The sequence below is a fragment of the Vespa mandarinia genome, chromosome 1, assembly GCF_050613455.1.
Source record: "Vespa mandarinia isolate Hongniang chromosome 1, ASM5061345v1, whole genome shotgun sequence".
NCBI classification, from domain to species: Eukaryota; Metazoa; Arthropoda; class Insecta; order Hymenoptera; family Vespidae; genus Vespa; species Vespa mandarinia.
In genome coordinates this window covers 18,452,501-18,476,542 of record NC_140810.1, presented here as the reverse complement: position 1 = coordinate 18,476,542, position 24,042 = coordinate 18,452,501, and the positions used below count along the sequence as shown (strand labels likewise).

Genomic DNA, 24,042 nt, shown 5'->3' with positions numbered 1-24,042 from the left:
GTTGCCGATAGCGCTTATGTAGCTCCTCGTAGTGGCAACATTTTAAACTAAATTTATATTTAGTTAAATTCATATTTAAATCGCCTCGCACGAATATTCGATATTTTATTACTTTTACAATTATCCTTTATTTTATTATTACATTTGGTAGCAAATTATTTTAAGTGATCTTGATATAAACTTAGAACATTATATATTAAATCTAGAATATATACATATTAATATGTATTTGTGTGTTTGTGTGTATATATGTATAGATATTAAATATATATTAAATTATTAAATTGTGTTATATATAAAATCAATAAAAAGATATATAAATCAACATGTAATAAATTTAAATTTTTGACTAGATAACTTTGTAAGTATTTGGAATGTTACTGCACAGTTTCAGTTAAATTAAGATTGTTGATTAGAATGTGATAGCCTTGATCTTTGAGTGCCTACAAAAATTTCTTGTCTATGTTCGTCTGGATGAATGAGATCATCGGTATGTTTCCAACGCCATTTCTTTTCACTTTCTTTTACACGTTTGTTATCAATATAGCTTATAACGCAACTCGTTGGAACCCATATAATAGCAGTGATTATTATCACAGCTCCTACTATGTTATCCTTTAAAAATCTCATAACTTTATTTATATTTATGTCCTCAATAATATCCCAAAAACGTTCCACGACATCTTGTACTGTTTTCTCGCATATTCCCTAAATACAATATAGATAATAAATATATCAAATAAAAAATCGAAAATATTTGCGAATAATTTTATCATCAAAAATTTTGTGATATATAAAGTATTACCTTATTACAAAAACCTTGAATACAAGGTGTACCATCAGGTAAAATATCTTGCGGATCTATAGGGAAACATGTTTCATTTAAACTCATTCTACAGCATCTCTTACATGCATCACCAACTGTAATATTAATGTATTATTATATCCATTCTTTGTATAATGTAATATAATTGATAAAAATTGATCATGATAAAATATAAAAATTTACTTGTATCACACATGCAACTTTGCAAACCCTGAGTCTCACAATATGGCACACATTTGCCAAGACGGCATTGTCCACGTTCTAAACAACCAGTACCATCTTTCATCGGCGGAGATCTAGGACATTCGCTTGATGCTCCGGTACAACGTGATTCTTGTTCGCAAGTTGCATATTGCGCGTCTCTACATTTTACTCCTACAGGCATATATGCACAACCTTGGCAACAGGGTGAATTTTTATCACTGCAATATACGTTGACGTATGCATTAATGCATAAAAATAAAATTAACAAGTTATACTATGATAACAATATTACCTGCATACTGCTCCTTGACTTCGTCGTAATTTACAATTTTTGTCACAACAAGGATCATTATCTTCTGTTCCTAAAAGTCCTGCGTCACATTCCTCGTCTCCTTCTACTCTTAAATTACCACAGAATGATTCTTCAGGCTCTGAGAAACAACGACCTGATTTAGCCTGTAATACTTTCCTAATGGATCTCAAACTGCATGGTGAAAAACGCTGTGCATTTAAAGGAGCTCATATAAATATAGAAAAAATAAAAAAAAAATTACATTGCGTATTTATGCATATTTTAACTTGTAAATTTATCTGACCTTGTTATTAACATCATAACCACTGACACTATATGTATACATTAAATACGATCCACCTTGACTTGCACTTGGACTACATTCCTGAATATAAACGAATCGAATTATATTATTGAATTATATAAATTATATTTGTGAAATTATATAAATAAAAGAAAATGGAATTACAGTTATATCAGGATCATGTTCAGAGCCCCAATTATGACCAAATTCATGTGCTGTGACTAAATCCGCTTCCCTTGTTATAACTCTCTGTCCATAATGATTTCTACTAGAACTCAGTCCCGAATTTAAATATAGAGTATAACCATTTTTAAAATATTCTAAAAAATACAAAATCTCTATTAAAAAGGTCTACGAGTAAAATGATAAATTTTATTTTAATAATAAAATTAATAATTGAAATTGTACCTGGTGTACAAATACCACCTACAGAATTTCTACGTGGTGATCCTACATAAGCTAATCCTAAAATCCCACCTTCGAATTTCAAATCGGTGAATAAATGGGCTAAACAAAAATCTTTATGACTGTATTCTCGACTGAAAACCTGCACATTAAATATTTAATATATATTTAAAATTTTTTTTTTTTTTTTTTCAAATGATTTCTCTACATTTGTACCTCAAGTAATGTTCGAACATCCCATTTTTCTCTAACCATATTATAATGTGTCTCTCCACCTCTCACACGTGTTGGTTCGCTATGAACAACAATCTTCTTTATAACAAAGCCCATTCCTTTAAATCCATCTTGTTCTTGACGTTCTTGCCATAATGTGTCATTATAAATTTTATGTACCCTATCTATTAAGCTTATCTGTTTTAAATTAAATTTATAAGAAAAATAATATTTTGAAATAATATTGATATTAATATTTAATCATTTGAAATAAACATACCAAATAATTAATTGTAGTTTTTGTGCTACTAGCACCCATTTCTTGATAAAAACGATAATCAGCTACTAATAACAAAGGACATCTTGTTTTGGTTGGAGTATACTCATAAGTTTCCGTTTGTCTTTTTACTCTGTTGTATTCATTTCCTTTAAAATCATGATTTTCTATAAATTCTTCGTCATCTTTCACTGGAACCTCTTCAAAATAAAATATTTCACATCTTTTTTTTTTTTTGTCAGTTGTACACTTTGTATCTTTTAATGTTTCAAGATAACATACCCATGTCTTCTTTAACATATCCACATGTTTTAGGAGTACCATGAGTATGTCCCACCCCATTTTGATAATGTTCCCAGCTTAGTTTTACATCAGAAGATTTATAAACGATCATTGTTTCATTTCCCAAATGAGGAAGGTGTCTCCATGATGGCTAAAATATTCATAGTTAGATAATCATTTGAAAATATTAGGAAATTTATATATAATATTTATATCTTACTTCAATGTGAAATGTGTCATCAGAAATAGTAATACTAGCTGTTACAATTCCTTCATCAATATGTACTTGGGCATGAGAATTAATTTCTCCAAAAACTCGACCATGATAGAAACTTTCATGATCTATAATATACATTATAATTATTAAATATATATTTTTTCAAACACATTGTATATAATCTATATTGCATACCTAAATGAATCGTTTTCTCCTTTCCATCCCCATTAACTTCATAAGCCTTAAAATTGGAATGTATTACTTCTCTTCTTGGTGTCAAAATTAAACGAAAATAACTACAACAATAAATAATGATACGTATTATATAAAACTACAAATATACTAAGAACAAATATAACTGTTATACAATTATAATAAACTTTACCGTCCATGAGAATAAAATTCTAATTCGCTTATTTTATTATATGGATGATAACTATGTTGAGCGCCTCTTTTTACAATTCTATGTTGAAAGTTTGACGAGTGTACAGTTTCATAATACTTTAAATTTCTATGAAGTGCATCTACAAAAAAATTACAATCAAATAAGGAAAAAAATGTAACAATGTAAAAATAGATAATAAATTATTTCTTTTTTTTCTCTATTTAATCGTAATAATCAATAATATCAATTATTTAAAATTTGTTATGAGAGAAAAAACTTACAAATATTTTGGCAGAAGAAAAAACAATAAACAATTAATAATTTATGAAAATATTCCATGTTCGTAGTACAATAATTCTTGACAGGTTAAGTACATAAATTATATGTACATCATACATTCATTTTTTCTATGTATATATATATATATATATATATATAGAAAAAACATTTTTAGGTTAAAATTATGCCTTAATAGATATTAGATGATACATTTAACAACATTTTTACACGATATTAAACACTGATTTCTATTCTTGTACACATTATATATATTTAAAAAATTATCTGATCATACTCTTTTTTGTAAACTAAGCGTTAAAAAAAGAAAAAAACATTACATAGAAAAAAATTTCTATGTAATGTTTGTTGTGTATTTAAAAAAAAATACCGCATAAATTGGATACATTAATTTTATTTTTTTGTTTTATTTTGTGATAAGGTTGGTACCGTGAAATTTCGATTTATAATCGAAACTAACCACTAAATAAAACGTTTCGATTATTTGGCGATTAAGATTCGAGATTCTGTTTATATGAAACTATTATTTATTAAAACTGTTATACGCGATCCGAAATAATTGGTTTTGGTTTCATGTTTTTATTTTTTCATATTTTTATTATCTTTAATATTATAGGAAAGCGATTTATATAATCATGATGGAATTTATGAAAATTCCCTAGTAAATCCAATTAGAATAGTTCAATGATATATTTTAGATTTATTATAGAATCGAATATATATATATATATATATATATATATATATATAGTTAATGTATGTTAATTTAACAAAGTAAAGATATAAAAATATTTTGTAGTTATTGTAATTTTATTAAGATTTTTATAATGCAAGTTGTCCAGGATAAACTACGAGTAAGCACTGATTATAAAACTAAGTATATTAGTACAATACAAAAAAGTTATTTAAAACCTTTAAACTTATGTTTTGCCTTGGTTTTCTTACTTTATTTACATTTCGAATTTGACTATTCTATTGTCACATTGTATATTAAACAAATAATACATTACTAATAGATTATGACTTAATAATAGATTAATGACTCTTAAAAATATTACATAGTATTTTAGATTTTAGCAATTCATGGATATCACCAATCTGACATAATTTTTAAAGGAAAATTAGGTTCATTACGTAAGGGCTTTAAAAAAGAATTGGATTTTACATTTGTAAAAGCACCTCATAAAATTCCAAATCAAAATGAATTTAATACGGATGCAGAAGAAAGTGGTACGATTGTATATCAAAATTATTTCAATATTTACAGAAAATATTGCTTATTATAATTAAATACGCCTTTATAAATATTAGGCTATGGTTGGTGGTTTAATACCGAAGATTGTGTATTCAAAGCAACCGTACAAAGCAATCATTGTGTTGGCTTTGAAGATAGTTTAGATGTAATTATAAAAACATGCCAAGAACATGGTCCATTTGATGGGATTCTTGGTTTTTCTCAGGGTGCAGCCTTTGCTGTTATTTTATGTATTATGCAACAAAGAAAGAGTTGAGTTTTTATCTCATATTATTATAAATATATCGTAATAAACTAATTCCATATATCCGATTTAATATCAAAGATATGCATATTACAATTCACAATTCATATTACTAAAATAGTATTACTTTTTCAGTATGTCCATTTAAGTTTAATTTTGCCATTATTATATCAGGATTTATATCATTGTGCGCACCACATGCCAAATATTATAATGAAATAATAGAAATACCTTCATTGCATGTTTATGGACTGAACGATAAAGTCATTCCAACTGGTAATATAATTTGGTTTTATGTTTTTTTTGTATAGAATAGTATATATTATAAAACAATATTATTATTGTTTTGTTATAGATATGACTGAAAAAGTATGTGATTTATTTAAAGATTGCAGTAAAATTACACATGAAGGTGGACATTATATACCTAGCAAAAAAAATGTTTACAAAGCTTTCATTATGGAAATGATGGAAAGAAAATTGCATTAATAAAATTTCACATGATAATTAATCAATTTTGTTGACAAATATAATAATTTAATTATATGTATGAAATTGTATTTATAAGCAGAACATAGTGTTATTGTTCATACAATATACAGTATGCATTTACATCATAAGCTTTAAAAGAATTAGAAAAAGATGTTGATATAGTAATATTAGCAAATTTATTAAAACTTACATAAAACATTTCCTATCTGTACAAAATGAAAATAAACACAATTTCATAGTATTATAAGCAAAATTTAGCTAACTACAATTATATTTTTTAATAATGACATATATGAGACAAAAAAAGTTTTTTTTGTTAATAAAATTAAAGTAAATTCATGAAAGTTCTTTTACATATAAAATGTAATGTATTAAATTATTTATGATATATCAAATAATACCGGAAGGCAAAACATTATGGAGTATTAATTTCACTATTAGTTGTATAAAGTTTATGAAGCCATATACGATTTTTGTGATATCTTATGAAATTTACGAAATATGTTCTTATGAATTATAAACATCACTATATGTTATCTTAAAATACTATAGTTATGTGTATAGTAGTAATTATGTTATATGTAACTTATAAAGTACATTGTATATTTTGTGAGAACAACCTTTTATGGCTTAATTTACTTTACAATTCTTCGAAAATGCAATTTGTAATTTTTGTAAACAATGTAATACAAAATAACGTAACCCATTTACAAATATTTTACATGCCACTCCAAATGTTCCTATATAAATCTGATGCATAAATACATATCTGCATATTGAATGAAGAAGAGAAAAAATGTTACAACAATATTACTATATGAGAAGTGAATATTATACACTCTCAATTCAAGTTCAAATCAAATTATGTCCAATAATGTTATCTTCAATTTTAAACTTGTTTATGAGATTTCACTCATGATAACACCACATAACAATATTATAAGTAATGATGGTTGAATACAGAATGGTATGTAATTCAGATAAAATGAATGAAATAACAGTCTACAAAGCATAATATAATTTAAAAGCAAAATTATTTTATATTTAATATAATAGTCAATTTGACACAATATATTCTTCAAATATATATGACTTATTAAAATGATATATATTTATATGTCATCATATATTAAATAATTTTACTTTGTGTAAAGAAATTTATTTATACTAAAAATTATTCAATTTTTATATTAAATAAGACAACCCATTTTTTTTTTTCTATATCACAAGATAAAGATTGATAGTGTGATTGAATGTGATGTAATGTAAAATACATATTTAGTAGATCAGAACTAAATAAAAACTATTAAAAAAAGTATCGTAAGGGTGTGATAGCGTTACAAAAAAATTATCATAACATAAAATATAAACTATTAGTCATAAATTAAATATAAGCGAATGAGGTATTTATTATATTTCTGTAACTGTAACAAAACTTCAAGACAATTTCATAGCTAATTAAGATTAAATTTGGTTAACATACAGGACTGTGAACATGTACTTTTTGACATTTATTAGCATCCTGATTTAATTATTCAAGTACAAAAAAAGTACTTGCTTGTTCACAAAGACCTGGAAGTATTGCAACTACCTGTTTTTTTTTTCTCTCTAGAAGAAGTGAGAAATTCCTAAGACACTTCGCATAAATGTAAGAACTTGTATGTCTCTATTATTCACATCCTGGTTTCATAAAATCTTCAGCATTTAGAAAGGTCTTTCTCATGAATATTAAACTGTATCAAACACAATACTTCTTTATCAATTGATTCACAATATAGTTTATATAACTTCAAGGAGATTCTGAACCATTAGGTTCACAACCCTTCATAACGTCCGGAAGATCAGGCGGTAGTGAAAATGGAGTCATTTCAAGTGGTTCGAAATGGCCATTTTCTTGACGTATAGCTAATCCTATCAATGCAGGACATTGTGCTTTTGCAGTTATAGATGTCAATCCATAATCTGACAGGTACTTAGAATCAGACATAACAACATTATCTTTGTTAAATAGTTGTTGATTTGCTGGTGGTACTTTCAAAATACCTATGACATAATTATATTTCTATTGCTTTTGTTTATATTCAACATTAATATTCGACAATTTAAATAAATAAGAAAGTAGACTTATGAATATATGTATATATATATTTTTTTCTTCAATATATCTGCATGCACCTAAAAATATATTATATATTTGTACCTTCAATAATTTTTTTAAGTTCATGAACTGTTGTATTATCGTTTGCATCCGTAAAAATCGTGGTATTTTTTCGCCTGATCATCAAAAATACGTCCTGTAAAATGTTCAACATTCACATTTTTAGGTTATATCATTCCTGAATGAAACAACAAAATATATATATACGTAAATATTAAATTAAATGCTAACATCTTACCATCACGGATTTAATTTTGTAACTAAATGTATTAAAGAGAAATAATATTTTACACTGTTTCTGAGGTTCAATGATATTATGTTTACTTGAAGACCTTCAGATTATAAATGAAAGGTTAAAATAAGACTGTACACACATATACACTGTAACACATATACACTGTCTTGTATACGTCATATATGAGACAGATTATATGATTGGTTATCCTATTTAAAAGCAAATCGCGTTTGGCATTGTCGAGTTTATCTTGCCAATCACAATATTGCTTTATAGATATTAACAAATTTACATTATTTTCAATAACAATATAATAATCTCAAATCATTAACAATAATATTCTGTTAAATGAAATAACATGATTAGAGAATAACAAGAAATACGAATCTATTCAGACTGCTTTAATAATACATTTAAATTGTACGTTTTAATTGGACAACTTTTTAGTGAACGATACTGATCAACCAATCATCGTTGATCTACATCAGTTGTTGTACACCATTTGGAAATAACCATAATTTATTCGGTATATAATAGTTTAGGATTTGAAACAGAGTTTGGAATGTGCTAGAACTTGTCTAATATTAAAAGTGATTCTATTTTATCAGAAAGAAATTAATTTAAGAGCGCAATAAAAATATTAAGTGTAATTAATTATATACAGAAAAATGTCAGAAGGGAAAATATTATTGCATTGTTACAATCGAGGCTGTGGAAAACAGTTTGATCCAAATGATAACAAAGAAGGTAGACTTTTATATGATGATCTAACACGTATTATAAAAAATATTAATTTTTTACAAATGATTGTAGAAAAAATGATACAATATTTACGAAAATTATAAATTTTAACATTGTTATAGGTGATTGTGTCCATCATCCTGGTCAACCAGTTTTTCATGATGCTTACAAAGGATGGTCTTGTTGTAATAAAAAGTGTACAGACTTCACAGAATTTTTAAATATTAAAGGTTGCACAAAATCATACCATACGAATGAAAAGCCTGTAGAACCAGAAAAACCTATCATTGAAAAATCTAAAGCAAATGAAGTTATTCAAGTAGGTGCAAAACTTAATAGCAATGAGCCAACATTAAAACGACCATCTTTTCATTCTCCTCAAACTACATTAAAACCAAACGTGTCATCTGCATTATTGGAACAAATTAAAGACTTGACAGAATCGATAGAAGAAAATGTAAATGAACATAAAATTGCCATTGGTCAAAGTTGCAAAAATAATTCTTGCAAAGCTACGTATGAAGGACCTTCATCTGACGAAAAGGAGTGTTCTTACCATCCTGGAGTACCTATATTTCACGAAGGGATGAAATATTGGTCTTGTTGTCAAAAGAAGACTCTAGATTTTTCAATATTTTTAGAACAACCAGGATGTACACAGGGAAAACATATTTGGGTATCAAAGGTAATTTGTTAAGATTTTATTAATTTAAACAAGTATTATTACTTATCAATTTTTTTATATTTTCATATTTTCAGAATACCCATAAAAAAGTTCAATGCAGAATGGATTGGCATCAAACCCCGACGTTTATAGTTGTTTCAGTTTTTGCCAAGAAATATCAACCTAGTCAGTCAAGCGTGAAATTGAATCCTATACATTTAAGTGTGGATTTATTCTTTGTAGAAGAAAATTCAAGATATAATCTTGACATAGAATTAAAAGGAGTAAGTATATCATTAATTGCAATCATTATTGATAAATAAATATTAATAATCACATTATTTGTTATATTTATTGTTTCCAGATAATTGACGTTGCTCAAAGTAGTGTTACTATGCTGCCTACCAAAGTAGAAATTAAATTAAAAAAAGCAGAACCTGGTTCTTGGTCTCGCTTAGATATTCCTAGAGTACCTGGTAGTCAAGAAAATGAGAGCATTCAAAATGAGGAACAAATCAGTTCCCAAATTGATGCAGTTGATCTAAGTGATTTATAATTAAATGGATTCTTGTTTAATTTTAAGATTCTAAAGAATTATTGAAAATAATCCTATTTTATTACTAAACGTATCTTCAGAAATATACGTTACTGTACAGGCAGATAAAACATATTTAATATATTGAAAAAATATTTGACATGTTTTCAATAATAAGAATTAAGAAACATTTACAAATTCGTGGCTTCAGTACTTCATGTTCTTTTTATTTTTAACGAAATGATTTATTTTTCACGTTCTGATACATGCAATAAAAAAAAAAAACAAAACAAAACAAAAGAAAAAGAAAACACTCTCTCTTTAACTTTCGTTTTTTATTCCTATATTCCTCGAAATATAATATTCCTCGAAATATATACAACGCACGCTTAAAACAAAGATGACGAAAGTAAAATTGTAAAAATAGAACGATTCAAGAACAGAAAATTCAAAACAAAATAAAAATTCCAATCAATAACAAAACTTAAGGATATATATATATATATATATATATACTTTTACATATATAATATATATATTATCTATCTATATATAAAATATATTAAAATATATATAATTAACTTTGGTACAAGGCTTACCGCTTTTTTATACCCATTGTTTACAATCTATATGTAACAACCAATAGAGTAGAGAATAGAATAGAACATTACATATATATATATATATATATATATATATATACACATATATATATGTATATATATATGTCATAAACTATGGAAATGATTCGGATGAATCGTACATTGTATGACGTCAGTGGTGTCCAACAATCTGCAAGAAAGCCGCGATCCATGAGAGAGCGCGTGCGCTTTTAAAAGCTTCTGACACACGCGCACACACACACACACAACTCAAAATACATACACATACATCCATACAAACAGAGAAATCTCACAAAGAATTTATATATATATATGTATATGTAATTTACGGGGGTGTCGAAGTTCTCTTCCAGTTTCACAGTAGGAATTCTGTGAAAGCTTCGCCACCCCCTTTTAACGACGTTGCTGGAGTTCCGTTGCAGCCAGACGCAATGCGAACGTGGCAGAAGGTTTCCTCGAGGGAGTTACGTCGTCGACGAACCTGGAAAAGTGTTACATAGCGAATTCATTAACGAACACTCGACAACTATGTCGTGGTACTCGGTGAACGTATCGTGATAGTAACTAACATCGGTGAGAGACGATTTTTTCGTAAAAGTTACGTTATTAAGAAGAAAAAAAAAAAAAGGAAAAAGAAAAAAAAGGGAAATAAATAAAGAAAAAAAGAAAAACCAAAGAAGAGAAGAAAAGAAGGAATTCCTTTTCATACGATTATTCTGTATAATAAGGAAATTGTGGATTGTTTACGAACAAGTCATCCGTATGTTTCCATATGATCGATCACCGATCATCTCGTGAATTGGGTCGGCCCTTAAACTGGAAGAAATCTAAATGCGTGCGAGGCTCGAAAGTGATTAAAAAAAATTTTTTCATCGTACCCGTAGGTGTATCGTTCGACTGCGTACGAGGAAATTTTATATGCCGTGGGCAACGTCGACGTATATGATGAAATTACAGTTGCTCGTAATCGAAACGGATTACTGCTGGAGGAAAGCTTTGCTCAGGTGAGAGAAACTATTTCGATCGTTTTTATCGATAATTATTATATTACTATTTTACAATTAAATTTGATTTCTATTAAAATTACTACAATCTATCAAAAATTATTACTACATAATCATTATACGATTTTGTGACAAGGATGCATGATGCATATGGTATAGATGTTTTTTCTTTCTTTCCTTTTTGTTTTCCTTTTCCTTTTTTTTTTTTTTCCTTTTGCATTCCTATGAGTCATCCATAATTAGCGATGATATTCGTATTATTAAACGAATTATTTTTAATCATTTTGTTTCAAATTATCTCCCGAAAAAAGTATATATATATATATATATAATATAATAATAATTATTGTAAGAAATCTCTCATGTTATTTTCTAGAAAGTTGAATGTTTTTCTATGACATTTAAATGTCCCGCGCTCTAAGAATGTTAATAAAACGATTTTAACGACGGTCGGTAAAAAAATGTGAATTCTTTTCTGAAGATTCTAAAATAAAAAAAAAATTCTCATTCGAGTTAAAATATATATAAATCGTTTAGTTTCTTCTATTCTCAATCTTTTATTTATATATTTGTTCTACTTTATCTTTGCCTTTTCTATCGAACATTTATCTTTTTTTTTCTCTCTTGCTCTCGTTTCCCCTTCTCTCTCTCTCTCGCCCTCTGTGCTCACTCACTCATTCGTATCAATAGCAATAGATTATGGAGGGAGTTTAAAGTCTATTATCATGCAAAATTGTAGTGGTATCAGTGAAAAGAACGTAGATTGGTGTCGTATCGTTCAAAGGAGAGTTACGACCAATCGAATGTTCATTCTCTGGCGAACGTTGCGATCTAACCTAATCCCGGATTTGAGCTTGGTCAGTCGACGCCATCTTTATATTTATATTTACAGTCAGTTCGCTCGAAGAGGAGACAGTGCACGTCGTACAAGTCATGAGTGTGGATAGTGCGCGTGACGTGGTGGTTGTTGCGAATAAAAACGTTCAACAAAACCGGTCGTCGAAATGACAGGGCCGATCGTGTTATGAGTTTGCGCCATAGATCTAGTTTTGCAGGAATCTTCGAAGATCGCGATCGACGGAAGAGTCGTATATCGTCTCAGTGTCCATGTAAAATAATTCTTTTGAACACCTCCTCCCCTCCTTCGTGTATATAGTTGGTTAGTGTTGTTTGGTAATGTGCTTGTTCGTACATTTCTTTACCGTGTCATCATCGTGTGTATTTTACAGAGTCTATTATTCTTTTTTTTTTGGTTATGTTTTTTCTCTCATCGTTCTATCATACTTACGATTTACACGCATTTTATTAGCACGTATCGAATAATGAGAACTATAATGTTGTAATGTGCAGATATATGTATGCATAAAATGCACAAGTTAAGGTTACCTGTCAAGGTAGAATTACCCAGTGCTTTAACAAGGTATGGCGAGGTCTTATTCTTAGTTATTTATATTGCTTTCTCTACATCACTTTCTTTATCTTGTTCATTATATTGTTTTTTTTTTTTTTTTTTTTTTTAGTTTCAATGTTATGTTTAATATTTCTTTGCTTTGTAGATTGCATATTGGAAATGAATGATGTATGGTTTTAATGTAAATATATACGATTGCAAGTAGATGGTACAGGATTCGTATTAACTCGTGTTATATATATATATATATATATATATATATATATAATATATAATATATTGTGTAGTTTATGAATTACATATTGGATCATTTTGTTAAGATCTCAATGACGATTTGCAAAGCAGTATTATTTACTTTGGATGTTTGCATAGTTTATAATATAAGAATGGATTTCAAGATTTATCACAGTATAAATAGTATTGAAAATTGATATATTTAGTATATCGACATAGATTTATTAATACCTTAGACAAGTATATCTGATAACATGCTTTTTAATAAAAGCATTGTCCATTGCGTTATTCTCTTAACACACACTATCTCCTTATATTATGTTTGATATATCATTAAAAATTTTTTACATAATCATTTAATATTTGAAAAAGATATATAAGAACTTTAATACCTTTAATAAGTATATTATTATATATTTCTTTAAATATTCTTTCTGTTAATGTTTCAATACCATATGGAACATACAGCACAAGACGATTCATCAAAACTTATTATTTATGGTAAGAGAAATGCCATGTAAAATGTCTTTGCAAACAGTATGTAATAATTCTTTAAGAATACTAGGTGTTTCTTCGCGTTAATCGAGACAGACACGTAAAGAAATATCTGGTTGTTGATTCTCATGGAAATCAACTGACCTTGGCAGTCATCAAATCTAATGCTAGCCATTTGAACGTGCACACATCCTCTCTCTCTCTCTCTCTCTCTACACACAACACATATATATATATATATATATATATATATATATGTATATATCATAGTTATAACCTCTACTACCTATTTTGATCTCTCTTTTTCTCGAAGAGCATGTACGCGAAATATACATTAGGTATGATAATAAAATGTCGACTGTTTTAGAGTCGACAAAGTTAGTCATGTACTAATACCGTGACATTCTCTTTCTCTTTTTCTCTCTCTCTCTTTCTCTTTCCCTCGATCCTGTTACGTTGTGAGCTAATTATCAGTAACGGGAAAGAGAAGTCACGTGATCGGTTCGTTTTAACTACGTTAGTTTTCCTAAGAAAGAATCGATCGATCGGGCTTTTCTTCTATTTTTTTCATATTCATCATCATATTCGTCTTATTCTTAAAGCGTTTACTAATAAGGTAAAAACAAGATCAACGCGTTTAACCACCTGTACGACTGTACATTCCCTCTCTCTCTTTCTCTCTCTCTCCCTCTCTCTTCTCTTCCTTTCTCTCTCTCTCTCTCTCTCTTTCCCCTCCTCTTTCTCTTTCTTTTTCTGGTTAGTGCGCGCGCACTTCCGACAGCAGAGAGTACACGTGAACTCGATAGACCAACATAGAGCAAGCTATGATTCGTATGTATGTGCGTCGCCTCGTAGCGTAGTTCTATCAAACACAGGTATATATGTATAATATTACATGTATATGTAATATATCTATATACATTTATTTAGGTGTGAGTGACTGTTTACGGATTAATACGCAACGGCGCTCCCACCTTCAATATATGTCTATACACCCTTTGAAATCTACCGCCCTTTAGAGAGAGAGAGAGAAAGAGAGAGAGAGAACGAAAGACAGAGATAGAATGATTTCTAATGGTGTAGAGTTATGCCCGTGTGACGTAGAGAGAAAGAAAGAGAAGATGGAAATCTCTCTTTCTCACTCTCTCACTTTTTATCTGTCTCCCTCTAATTTAACTGTAATTTCATGGATACTAACTCTTATTTTAACATTCAATCATCTTGTCATTCTTGATACTATATCGTATACGATAATAAATGAATTTGTTACGTATCTCAAAGATGTCCTCTTATTTTTCTACTTCGATTGCTGCTTGTACGAGGTGAAACGTTCTCTTTGATCGAGACAATCTTGTCGGACTAACTAAAGAAACATGCGTGTATATATATACATATATATATATATATATATATATATATATATCTAATATGTAGCTTACGATTAGGAAATATTTCCTTTAATGTATTTAGTTCATACGCGGGAGCGGGTTACGACGACGTATGAGACGCCATTTTAAATGCATTAACTTTTAATATATATACTTTACTTACACGCGTAGTGTGTATCCATGTGACCTTGCATATATATAACTCTCGGGCTTTTTAACTTTCACTTATTGTTAATCTCGATTATGATCAAAATTGTTTGGTAAGTTTGATATCAGCATTTAAAGAAATAAATCCCGCATATCTCGCGTTTTATATTCTACCATTGTATTCTCTTTTATTGTTTGTCCTTTTTATTACGTTTCGTTATTTTCTTGTTATCGGATAGGATCGAAGTTTCGAAGATTTCTACGATTGTAATTTTACAATTTAAAGAGGGGTATAGGGGGAGAAAGAAAAAAGTAAAAAGAAAAAAGAAAATAAAAAAAAAAAAAAGGAAAAAAAAAGAAAGGAATAGAAGAGAAATTTGTTTTGAAAAGAATCTCGAAGAAAGATAATTTAAGATCTTTAATGTCAGCTAGAAACTTTTGGATCACCCTGTATGTTTCGTGGTTTTATTTGGTTGTTAAGAGGCTTCGATATATGTACATATATAATACGAGTATATGGTGTCACATCCGTTGTATGTCGAATTGATAGAGTTCGTAATATAAAATCCAATGAATATATTTCAATAATAAATCTTGAATATTCTTATTACTGACGACATCTGTAAAATTAAGAAATTAATTTAAAAAATATATATTCTTTTTTTAAAATATATATATATATATATATATATGCATGTGAATTTTTTATAAAAAATCGTAATTATGTTTGAAGAATAATTCAAGGCGAGAAATTAAAAAATAATAATTAGAAATATTAATTGTGATCGTATCGTAAAAAAATAATACGTTTAGCATGCTTTTATGATTTATAATTATTCTAATGACGGATTACATCGTGAAGTTTTTTCTTTTATTCATTCGATACATGATTCATCTTATCCAATTATTATCTTTTAACATTTATATATATATATATATATATATATATATATATTGTTCTTTTTTCTTTTTTTCTAATATGGGACGATAACGATATAAATTAATTCTTTCTATCTACTCGACATCATATATACTCGACATACATAAATAAACACATTTATCCGTCCATCCGTACATGCATAGATACATATATAGATACATAAACACATACATACATACATACCACAGTACGTGGTACGTGGGGTTTTAAAGTTATTACTAGCAAGGGGCGCCGCATGGATTACGTAACCGTTGCGATCATTGTAAATTTATGGTTGAAGTAAAAATTTATGATCCGTTTGCGTCTTTGCAAGTCATCGTAATACGAATTCTTTTGGATCAATTCAATGAATCATTCTTGTAAATCGAATCTTCTCGTTTCTTCTCCTCTCTCTCTCTCTCTCTCTTTCTCTCTCTCCTCTCTCCTTTCTTTCTTTCTCTCTCTCTCAACACTCAATACAAATTTCTTTTTACTTTCTGAACGAGAACACAAAGGAATAAAATCGATTCAGCTAAACTTTCCTGACGTATTTCATACTTATACTTTCCTTTTTTCTCTCTATTTCTCTCTCTCTTTCTCTTTCCTTTTTTCTTTCTCACACTCACTTACTCACTTGCTTATTCGCCTCCCGTCTCTTACTAGGCGCCATTTGCGTCAAGCGACGTCGTTTCGTAGTTTTCCTCGAAAATAGAAACGTGCGTGACTAGCTTGTACTTCGCACTCGTTCGATTTCTATGTTTGAGAAAAATTGGATTGATAATAAACTTCCACGTTTATCTCTTTTTTATTCTTCGGGAATTCATGTATATATATATATATATATATATATATATATGTATGTATGTACAACACATATCTCTTAAATATTTGTCTTCTTCTTTTTTTTTCTTCTTGTCAACAATCTAAGGAATTATATTCTAAAGCATGAATGCTCTTTCGTGATATCCATTAATGTCATACAATTAAAAAGGTTCATCGTTGAATCACGCTTAGCAAATTTACACGACACGAGATTACTTTAATGGTTGTTTATTTGTATGCTTCGAATGATACGTTAGAACCTCTAGAATTATTTAAATCGTATTGTTTTGCATAGGAGCGTGATATTATTTAAGAATTTTCATTTATTTCTCTTTCTTTATCCATCGTCGTCCTATTTTATCAATGAAGAAAGAAAAAGAAGAAAAAAAAAATAATATTAAATAATTTTTACGATAAAAAATGAACTCCTAATCTTATTTAATTTTTTATATATTAAAGTATAAATATGATAAAATTATACAATTTATATCAAATTTATCTTATTTTTGGATTAACTCCTTATGACGTTTATTATTATAATTTCTAAATGTATACGTATTTAATGATCTAACATTCATCTCATATATTCTAATATGTAATTTTACAAGGAGGTATATTTTTTGGCTCATACTGATATATGACATTTTACAAAGGTATTTTTAACGCTTTATTAGTTGAAACATCCAATAAATATACATATATATATATATATATATATATATATAAGAACTTACCAGAAGATAAGATCTTTCAGTTAAATTAGGAAATGATGATGAAGATGACAAATAATAAATTTTGGGATCATTGCCAAATTATTTTCCACTTAAACGTCGTTCTCTTCACTTCAATCAACAAGTTCTTCTTATTGATTACATATGCATTATATATACGTATGTATATTCATATTTAGTAATTACTTCACACACGTACATAGACACACACACACACACATACACGCGCGCGCGTATATAATGCATATAATGTATTCTAACATGTCATTTTAAAAAGAAATATTTTTTGGCTCGTATTCACAAACACATTTATATATATATATATATATATATATATATATATATATATATATAGTTTTGGATCAGAGATAAGATTTTCAGTTATATCAGAGGATAAAAAAAATGAAGAATGATAAACAATAGATCTTTGTATAATTGTCAAATTATTTTCCACTTTAACGTCACATTTTAATACCTCTTTAAATCTTCAATAAAAGAAATATTTTCTTTTTCGTCGATACTGAATGTTCGAGACTTCGTTTCATTCTACGAGTATAGATATGAATCAGACATCGTAAGAGGAAGAAAATGAATCACGGTCTGGACCACGGTAGCTTCGCGTTCATGACGTAATTGATAATAGATAATATACTTGAAGGAGATCACGAGAGATTTAATATAAGTTTTGAGTATTTGAATATTAAGGACATGAGGAAATTGAAAAAGGATGTGGGCATACTTCGTTCCGTCTAACTTTTTCTTCTTCGTTGGCTATTTTTTTTTTGTTCTTTGATTCTTTTGATAGAGGAAATTCATGCTTAATTTTTGTAAGATTGAAATAAAGATAAAGTTTTCTTGCCAATTTTTCAACAAAATTATCGACACTTTATAATTGGAAAATATAATAAAAATAATGTTTTTATATGCCATGTACGTACATACATATTAACATGTTTCCATAGGGCGAGCCAAAAGTTTTTAGGTGATTTTAAAAAATCAATTATTCTTTTTGGTAACTTTTTAGATTAGTCTTTCTTTTTCTTTTCTTTTCTTTTTTTTTTCCGGTACTACAAATTTAGCTTGTAAAATTGTAAATTTAATCACAAGCTTAAAAAGTTTCGAAAAGAACTAATTGTTTTTTTTTTTTTTTTTTTTTTTTTTTTTTGAGTCACTTTAAGAACTATTGATCTACCCTGTATTTTGTTAAAATGTTGTCGTTGAAAAGAAAAGAAAAAAGAATTTATTAAAATTATTTCTTTTTATATTATTCGTCTGGTGTGTTTTTTTTTTTTTATATATTCGTTCCTTGTAACTCGTATTAAACCAGTATACCGTTCGATTAATTGCCAGACCGAAGAAGATCGAACGCGTTTGAATTTGCTCTAAATAAAGACACCGTATATTTGGAGCTTAAGACGAAACAGACGGTCGAACTTTCATAAAGGAGTTTCGATTCACGAGTCTGTTCGAGAAGTTTATTGATCGATTTCTCTTCTAATGTTTGTTATCCAATTGACTTTACGGTATTCTTATTTTCGAATGGTTCCTATCGGATCTATTTCATAGACGTATACGTTCAAATATACTTACGTATGTATGTGTTTATAAGTAAGTAAGTATTCGTAAGTATAGTTCGAATTACTTACGTATATATATATATATATATATATATATATATATATATATATATATATATGTATGTATATGTATATATATTATATCGTTTACATTTATAGACTTTAAAATATATTGAAATATGCAAATAAAATATGTGGAATATGAAGATTTTAATATATAGATTTATGTAGAAATATAAAAATATATCAAAAAATATGATATAAAATATGATATAAATTATGTCATAAAATAATAATGATTATTGAGGACATTACTTCTTTTATATTGTCTATACTAATTATGTAAAATATTGCTGTTTCAACTCATAACATTCAACCTGAAGGAGTGCTTTCTCAAATATTTTTTTAACTGCGGATATCAAATTATTTACCAACGAAAAAAGGAGACGCACCTTTTCTCAAATTATGTTTAATCCATATATCGTACTATGTATTCTTTAATCATATTTGGATAAAAGAATATTTATGATTTTTAAACAGTTTTTATCATGAAAGCAGCTGTATTTATCGCTTAATTCTTTCTTTCTTTCTTTCTTTTTTTTTTTTTTTTTTTTTTTTTCCCTTTAACTTTGTATCCGATCATACTAATCGTATATTTGAACTGATAAAATTAGTAATAGTTACGTAATTTGGTTTGTCTAATTCTTTACTGGAAAGTTAACGTTGTTTCATTATTCCTACCTTTTTTTCTTTTTTTTTCCTTTCTATCTTTTTCTCTATTGAAAAATTCACGTGTAATTTTCTAGATGTTAGATATTTAAGATTAGGCATTTTAAATATTAAGCATTGCAAATTTTGTAGTAATTGTTCAGATAATTTTTTTGAAAGTATTAACTCGCATATCCTATTAGAAAATCGTGTCATATTTCATTATCAAGATTTCGTCAAGTCATATTTATAGAACGATATGACGCTTTATATACGTCATTGTGAAATTCGTTCGACATCGTAAAAAGGAACATTTATTTCGACATTCGTAAATTGTCCTGCAATACTTTCTATTTGAATTTCGTTGTTGTGACTAAGAATATCCCGAATATTGTGTCAATTTTTTTTTTTTTTTCTTTCTACAACGAATCTTTTTTATCACATATTTTACATTACACAGATTCTCGATCTTTCATAAATTTTCTATCTTCCATATCATCGATTCAATATTTATGTATTATATTGATTTCACAATACTTTGCTAAATTTAATTGTAAAAAAACAAAAAAAAAATATAAAATATGTTTTTGTTTATATTGTCTATGATATGAATAATCAAAAAAAAAGAAAGAAAAAAAAAACAATATTTTTATTTTTTTCTATAACAGTGATAATGCAAAATAAGTAAGAATAACAATTTTTTGCAGATATACGTATTTTTTTTTTGTGCATATCCAGAGCATATATCGAATTTTGTTTTGCGTTGTGTATGAAGTATGCGAATAATTGGAAAAAAAAAGATAAAAACAATTTTTTTTTTTTTTTTTTTCTTGTATTAATGATAATACAAAATGAATTTAAAAAAAGAAATACGTAGTATACACATACATACACATACATTGCGAAACGATTATTATTCACGGTTAAAAATGATCCAATTGAAACTTATCTCCTGACTTTTATAAAACGCATTCGCTGTTATATATGTATTGTAGTTCGTCTGTTGAACAGAAAAAGAGAGGAAAGAGAAGAATAGAGAGAGCGGGAGGTGAGAGTGTGAGGCAGGTGGGAGATGGGGGAACGAAAAGAGGAAAAGACCGCAAAACAGCGATTAACGTCAATCTTTGGAGTGTTAAAAAAAAAAAAAAAATGCAGCACATGTCGAATATAGTTGAAATAGATTCGACGATTCGCGAGCGCGAAGATGTCGGAAGTTTCATGAGTTCATCGCGATTACGTCATTTTTATCCGATTAGAAGAATTATGTTGCGGTGCCAGTTCATTTTCCGTATGTGTTCGTGAATGTTGAAAAAGATTAGTCTCGATTATGATATAACATAAGGAACCAAAAAAGCAAAAAAGAAAAAAAAAAGAAAACGAAAAGTGGAAAAGAAGATTTTAATTGATCATGTGCATATCTTGAATTATTATTATTAAAATATTTAAACGAATTATATTAAGTGTTTCAATAATCAAATATTACTATGATATACTGTTCAGTGAACCAATACCATCAGAGTACTGTTCCGAGATAAATAGTATCATACATTGTTTACCCAATACGATATTTTCTCTGTGATGCCAGCGTCGAATGAATTTATCATACAATAATTATTATAGACCAGTAGTTTCTAGAATTTTCTTATCTGTTCTATTGTCGTGCATTATTTTTTTACTTCCATCTCTTTTTTTTCTTCTTTTCCTTGTTTTTCCTCTTATTTCTCTCGTTAGATTAATATTTCTCTCTCTCTCTCTCTCTCTCTCTCTCTTTTTTTTTTCTCTCTACGAAGATAATATTGTGGGTGATAAGGTTTTGAAATTATCGAGGGAATGGTAAATTTTATTTCATTTATTTTTTCATTATTGAAAATTTTGAATAGAAAGGAATGAATAAAAATTATTGATTTTTTTTTTTTAAATGTAATGTTTCTTATATATGTGTATGGGTACGTGCACGCACACACACACACACACATACACGTATAGATCTTTTATATACAGGATGAATCAATGGTGTTTTTAAGAATCAATTTTTCAGATAGTTTTTTTTTTTTACTTTTTTTTTCTTTTTTTTTTTTTAATAATAATAATAATAATAATAATAATAATAATAATAATAATAATAATAATAATAATTTCTTTTTCTATCAAATTGTAAAACTAATGATTTGAAAAGAAATGAAGGGAAAAACAAAATTATTACTGGCGAATCATCCGACGTGTATTTTCATGCGAAATAAATTTGCTATCCATGAATTATTTTCCCTCCTATCTGTGAAGAATAATCGATTAAGAACTTATAAGGTACATATTACGTATCTACGAAGTTCAACTTAGTAAAAAAGAGGTTAAACGAGTCTACTGTTATTTGTCATTTTTCTTTGTTTCCTTTTTCCTCTTAAAATAGTTTACTAAAAAGTTTAGTTTAGTAAAAATTTAATTTAAGAAAACATTGTTAAAAGTTACAATCGTTACGAGAGTTACAAATTCTCTACGCAATTCTTTTTCTTTTTTTTTTTTCTTTTTCTTTCCTTTCTTCTTCAAATATTTATAAAAAGAACTTTGTTCGTAAAGCAAATGCTATTTTTTTTAATTCTTCGCTCAAGGTCAACGATTCTTATTTTTCATATATTATTTCTTTTTGTCCATTGTTCTTTCTACTTTTTTTTTTTTTTTCTTTTTTAATATATACTATTCATAAGATTCGTATGAACTTTCGTGTATACGAGTAATTTCCTTCAGAAATAAATCATGTAAATTACAATCATTAACCTCTATCAAGGATATCTATATTCAATCCTTGATTATGTAAACAATGAATAATATTAATTAAAATTCGCCATTTTATTAGTCATTTGATTGATCAATAACACAAACACAATTTTAATATCCTTCGACTTAATATTTATTAAGACTTCGTTCGTATCAGTTAACTTTGGCCTATATCTGTCTCTTATCTGTCAAGCATAGGTATATATACACACATACATACACAAGCGTGCACACACATACGCACAATACTTTGGATTATAGGTCAATAAGATTATGTACGGTCAATCGCTTGTGCTCTTGTTCTTACCTAGGCAAGCATAACTATGTCAGTAACCTGTTGCCGACGAGATACATGTTTATATATATACATATATAATAAACCCGTGTTCGTGTGTGTGTAATATATATATATATATATATATATATATGTATGTATGTATGTATACATACATATCTAATACGATTTCGTTAGGACCGAAATAAACTTGAAGTTGGAAAATAGAATCAGAAACTAATTGCAATGTTATTACTGTTGTTGTTGTTGTCGTCGTCGTCGTCGTCGTCGTTGTTATTATTGTTGTTGTTGTTGTTGTAGTAATTTGAGATAAATTATAAAATAAAAAAAAAAAATCAAAAGTATGATCGAGAAAGATGATTCAAGGATTATACCTGTCTATGAATGCGTAATGGTTTTATACTTTTGCAATTAAGCTTCGTAAAAAATAAAAAAACAAATTTATAGAAATTTAAATTGGAAATCAACTTCGATCGCGTATTTTTGTATTATTCGATTATAAAGTAAAATTAGTTTTACCTACGAAATTTTATATGTATATTATATAAACCAATTCTCTCGTAAGTTCTCAAATGATATTAAAAGTTAATTATTCTCTTTCGAGACTTGTTAGGTTCGTAGTTGGATAAGTAATTTTACAAGTTAGGTTTGTAGTTTTTTAATTTTTGCTTGTATAAAAGGAAAAGTAATAATGTTGTCTAAATAATAGTAAATGTAGTAAAAGTTTCAAGATAAAGTAGACAATCGATTTTTAAAATCATACATTAACATTTCCGGCTCATTATATGTCTGTCTTGTATTAATCTATCATTTATACTTCTTTACGATATTTCTTTTTTTATTGTTTTTATTTTCTACTCTTTTTGTTTTCTTCTTCTTCTTCTTCTTTT

General features: G+C 27.6%; 5 protein-coding genes across 9 annotated transcripts in view; 3 read left to right on the top strand and 2 right to left on the bottom strand.

Annotated features, from left to right (window-relative positions):
* Nucleotides 1-153: 153 nt before the first annotated feature.
* Tace (ADAM 17-like protease Tace) lies at nt 154-3,869 on the bottom strand. The gene is made up of 14 exons (XM_035871195.2): nt 3,687-3,869; nt 3,406-3,544; nt 3,216-3,316; nt 3,024-3,145; nt 2,804-2,954; nt 2,525-2,721; nt 2,248-2,442; nt 2,035-2,173; nt 1,792-1,946; nt 1,627-1,707; nt 1,323-1,531; nt 1,010-1,248; nt 806-921; nt 154-708 (listed from the first exon to the last, which is right to left on the bottom strand). Exons 1-14 carry the CDS (start codon nt 3,742-3,744, stop codon nt 400-402), a joined length of 2,211 nt encoding a protein of 736 aa, XP_035727088.1. The 5' UTR covers nt 3,745-3,869; the 3' UTR covers nt 154-399.
* Nucleotides 3,870-4,433: 564 nt separating this feature from the next.
* LOC118443756 (esterase AGAP003155) lies at nt 4,434-6,934 on the top strand. Its single transcript, XM_035871196.2, has 5 exons — nt 4,434-4,556; nt 4,773-4,932; nt 5,014-5,208; nt 5,337-5,477; nt 5,557-6,934. The coding sequence occupies exons 1-5, from the start codon at nt 4,530-4,532 to the stop codon at nt 5,688-5,690; spliced, it is 657 nt and encodes a 218-aa protein (XP_035727089.1). The 5' UTR covers nt 4,434-4,529; the 3' UTR covers nt 5,691-6,934.
* Nucleotides 6,935-7,077: 143 nt separating this feature from the next.
* EloB (transcription elongation factor elongin B) lies at nt 7,078-8,225 on the bottom strand. Its single transcript, XM_035871197.2, has 3 exons — nt 8,090-8,225; nt 7,894-7,987; nt 7,078-7,736 (listed from the first exon to the last, which is right to left on the bottom strand). The coding sequence occupies exons 1-3, from the start codon at nt 8,090-8,092 to the stop codon at nt 7,483-7,485; spliced, it is 351 nt and encodes a 116-aa protein (XP_035727090.1). The 5' UTR covers nt 8,093-8,225; the 3' UTR covers nt 7,078-7,482.
* Nucleotides 8,226-8,598: 373 nt separating this feature from the next.
* mora (cysteine and histidine rich domain containing protein) lies at nt 8,599-10,322 on the top strand. Its single transcript, XM_035871148.2, has 4 exons — nt 8,599-8,833; nt 8,950-9,512; nt 9,587-9,775; nt 9,856-10,322. The coding sequence occupies exons 1-4, from the start codon at nt 8,755-8,757 to the stop codon at nt 10,045-10,047; spliced, it is 1,023 nt and encodes a 340-aa protein (XP_035727041.2). The 5' UTR covers nt 8,599-8,754; the 3' UTR covers nt 10,048-10,322.
* A 654-nt stretch (nt 10,323-10,976) lies between these two features.
* LOC118443730 (phosphatidylcholine:ceramide cholinephosphotransferase 2) overlaps nt 10,977-24,042 on the top strand; it is a 19,267-nt gene continuing 6,201 nt past the window's right edge. The window contains exons 1-2 of one of the 5 annotated variants that reach the window (XM_035871142.2): nt 12,529-12,812; nt 13,004-13,073. In XM_035871142.2, the coding sequence (XP_035727035.1) occupies nt 13,012-13,073 (62 nt within the window). In that variant the 5' untranslated portion in view covers nt 12,529-12,812; nt 13,004-13,011. Of the gene's footprint in view, nt 11,654-12,528; nt 13,074-24,042 lie in introns of those variants that run through there. The other 4 variants (XM_085657761.1, XM_035871141.2, XM_035871143.2 and 1 more) reach the window with 4 other exon arrangements.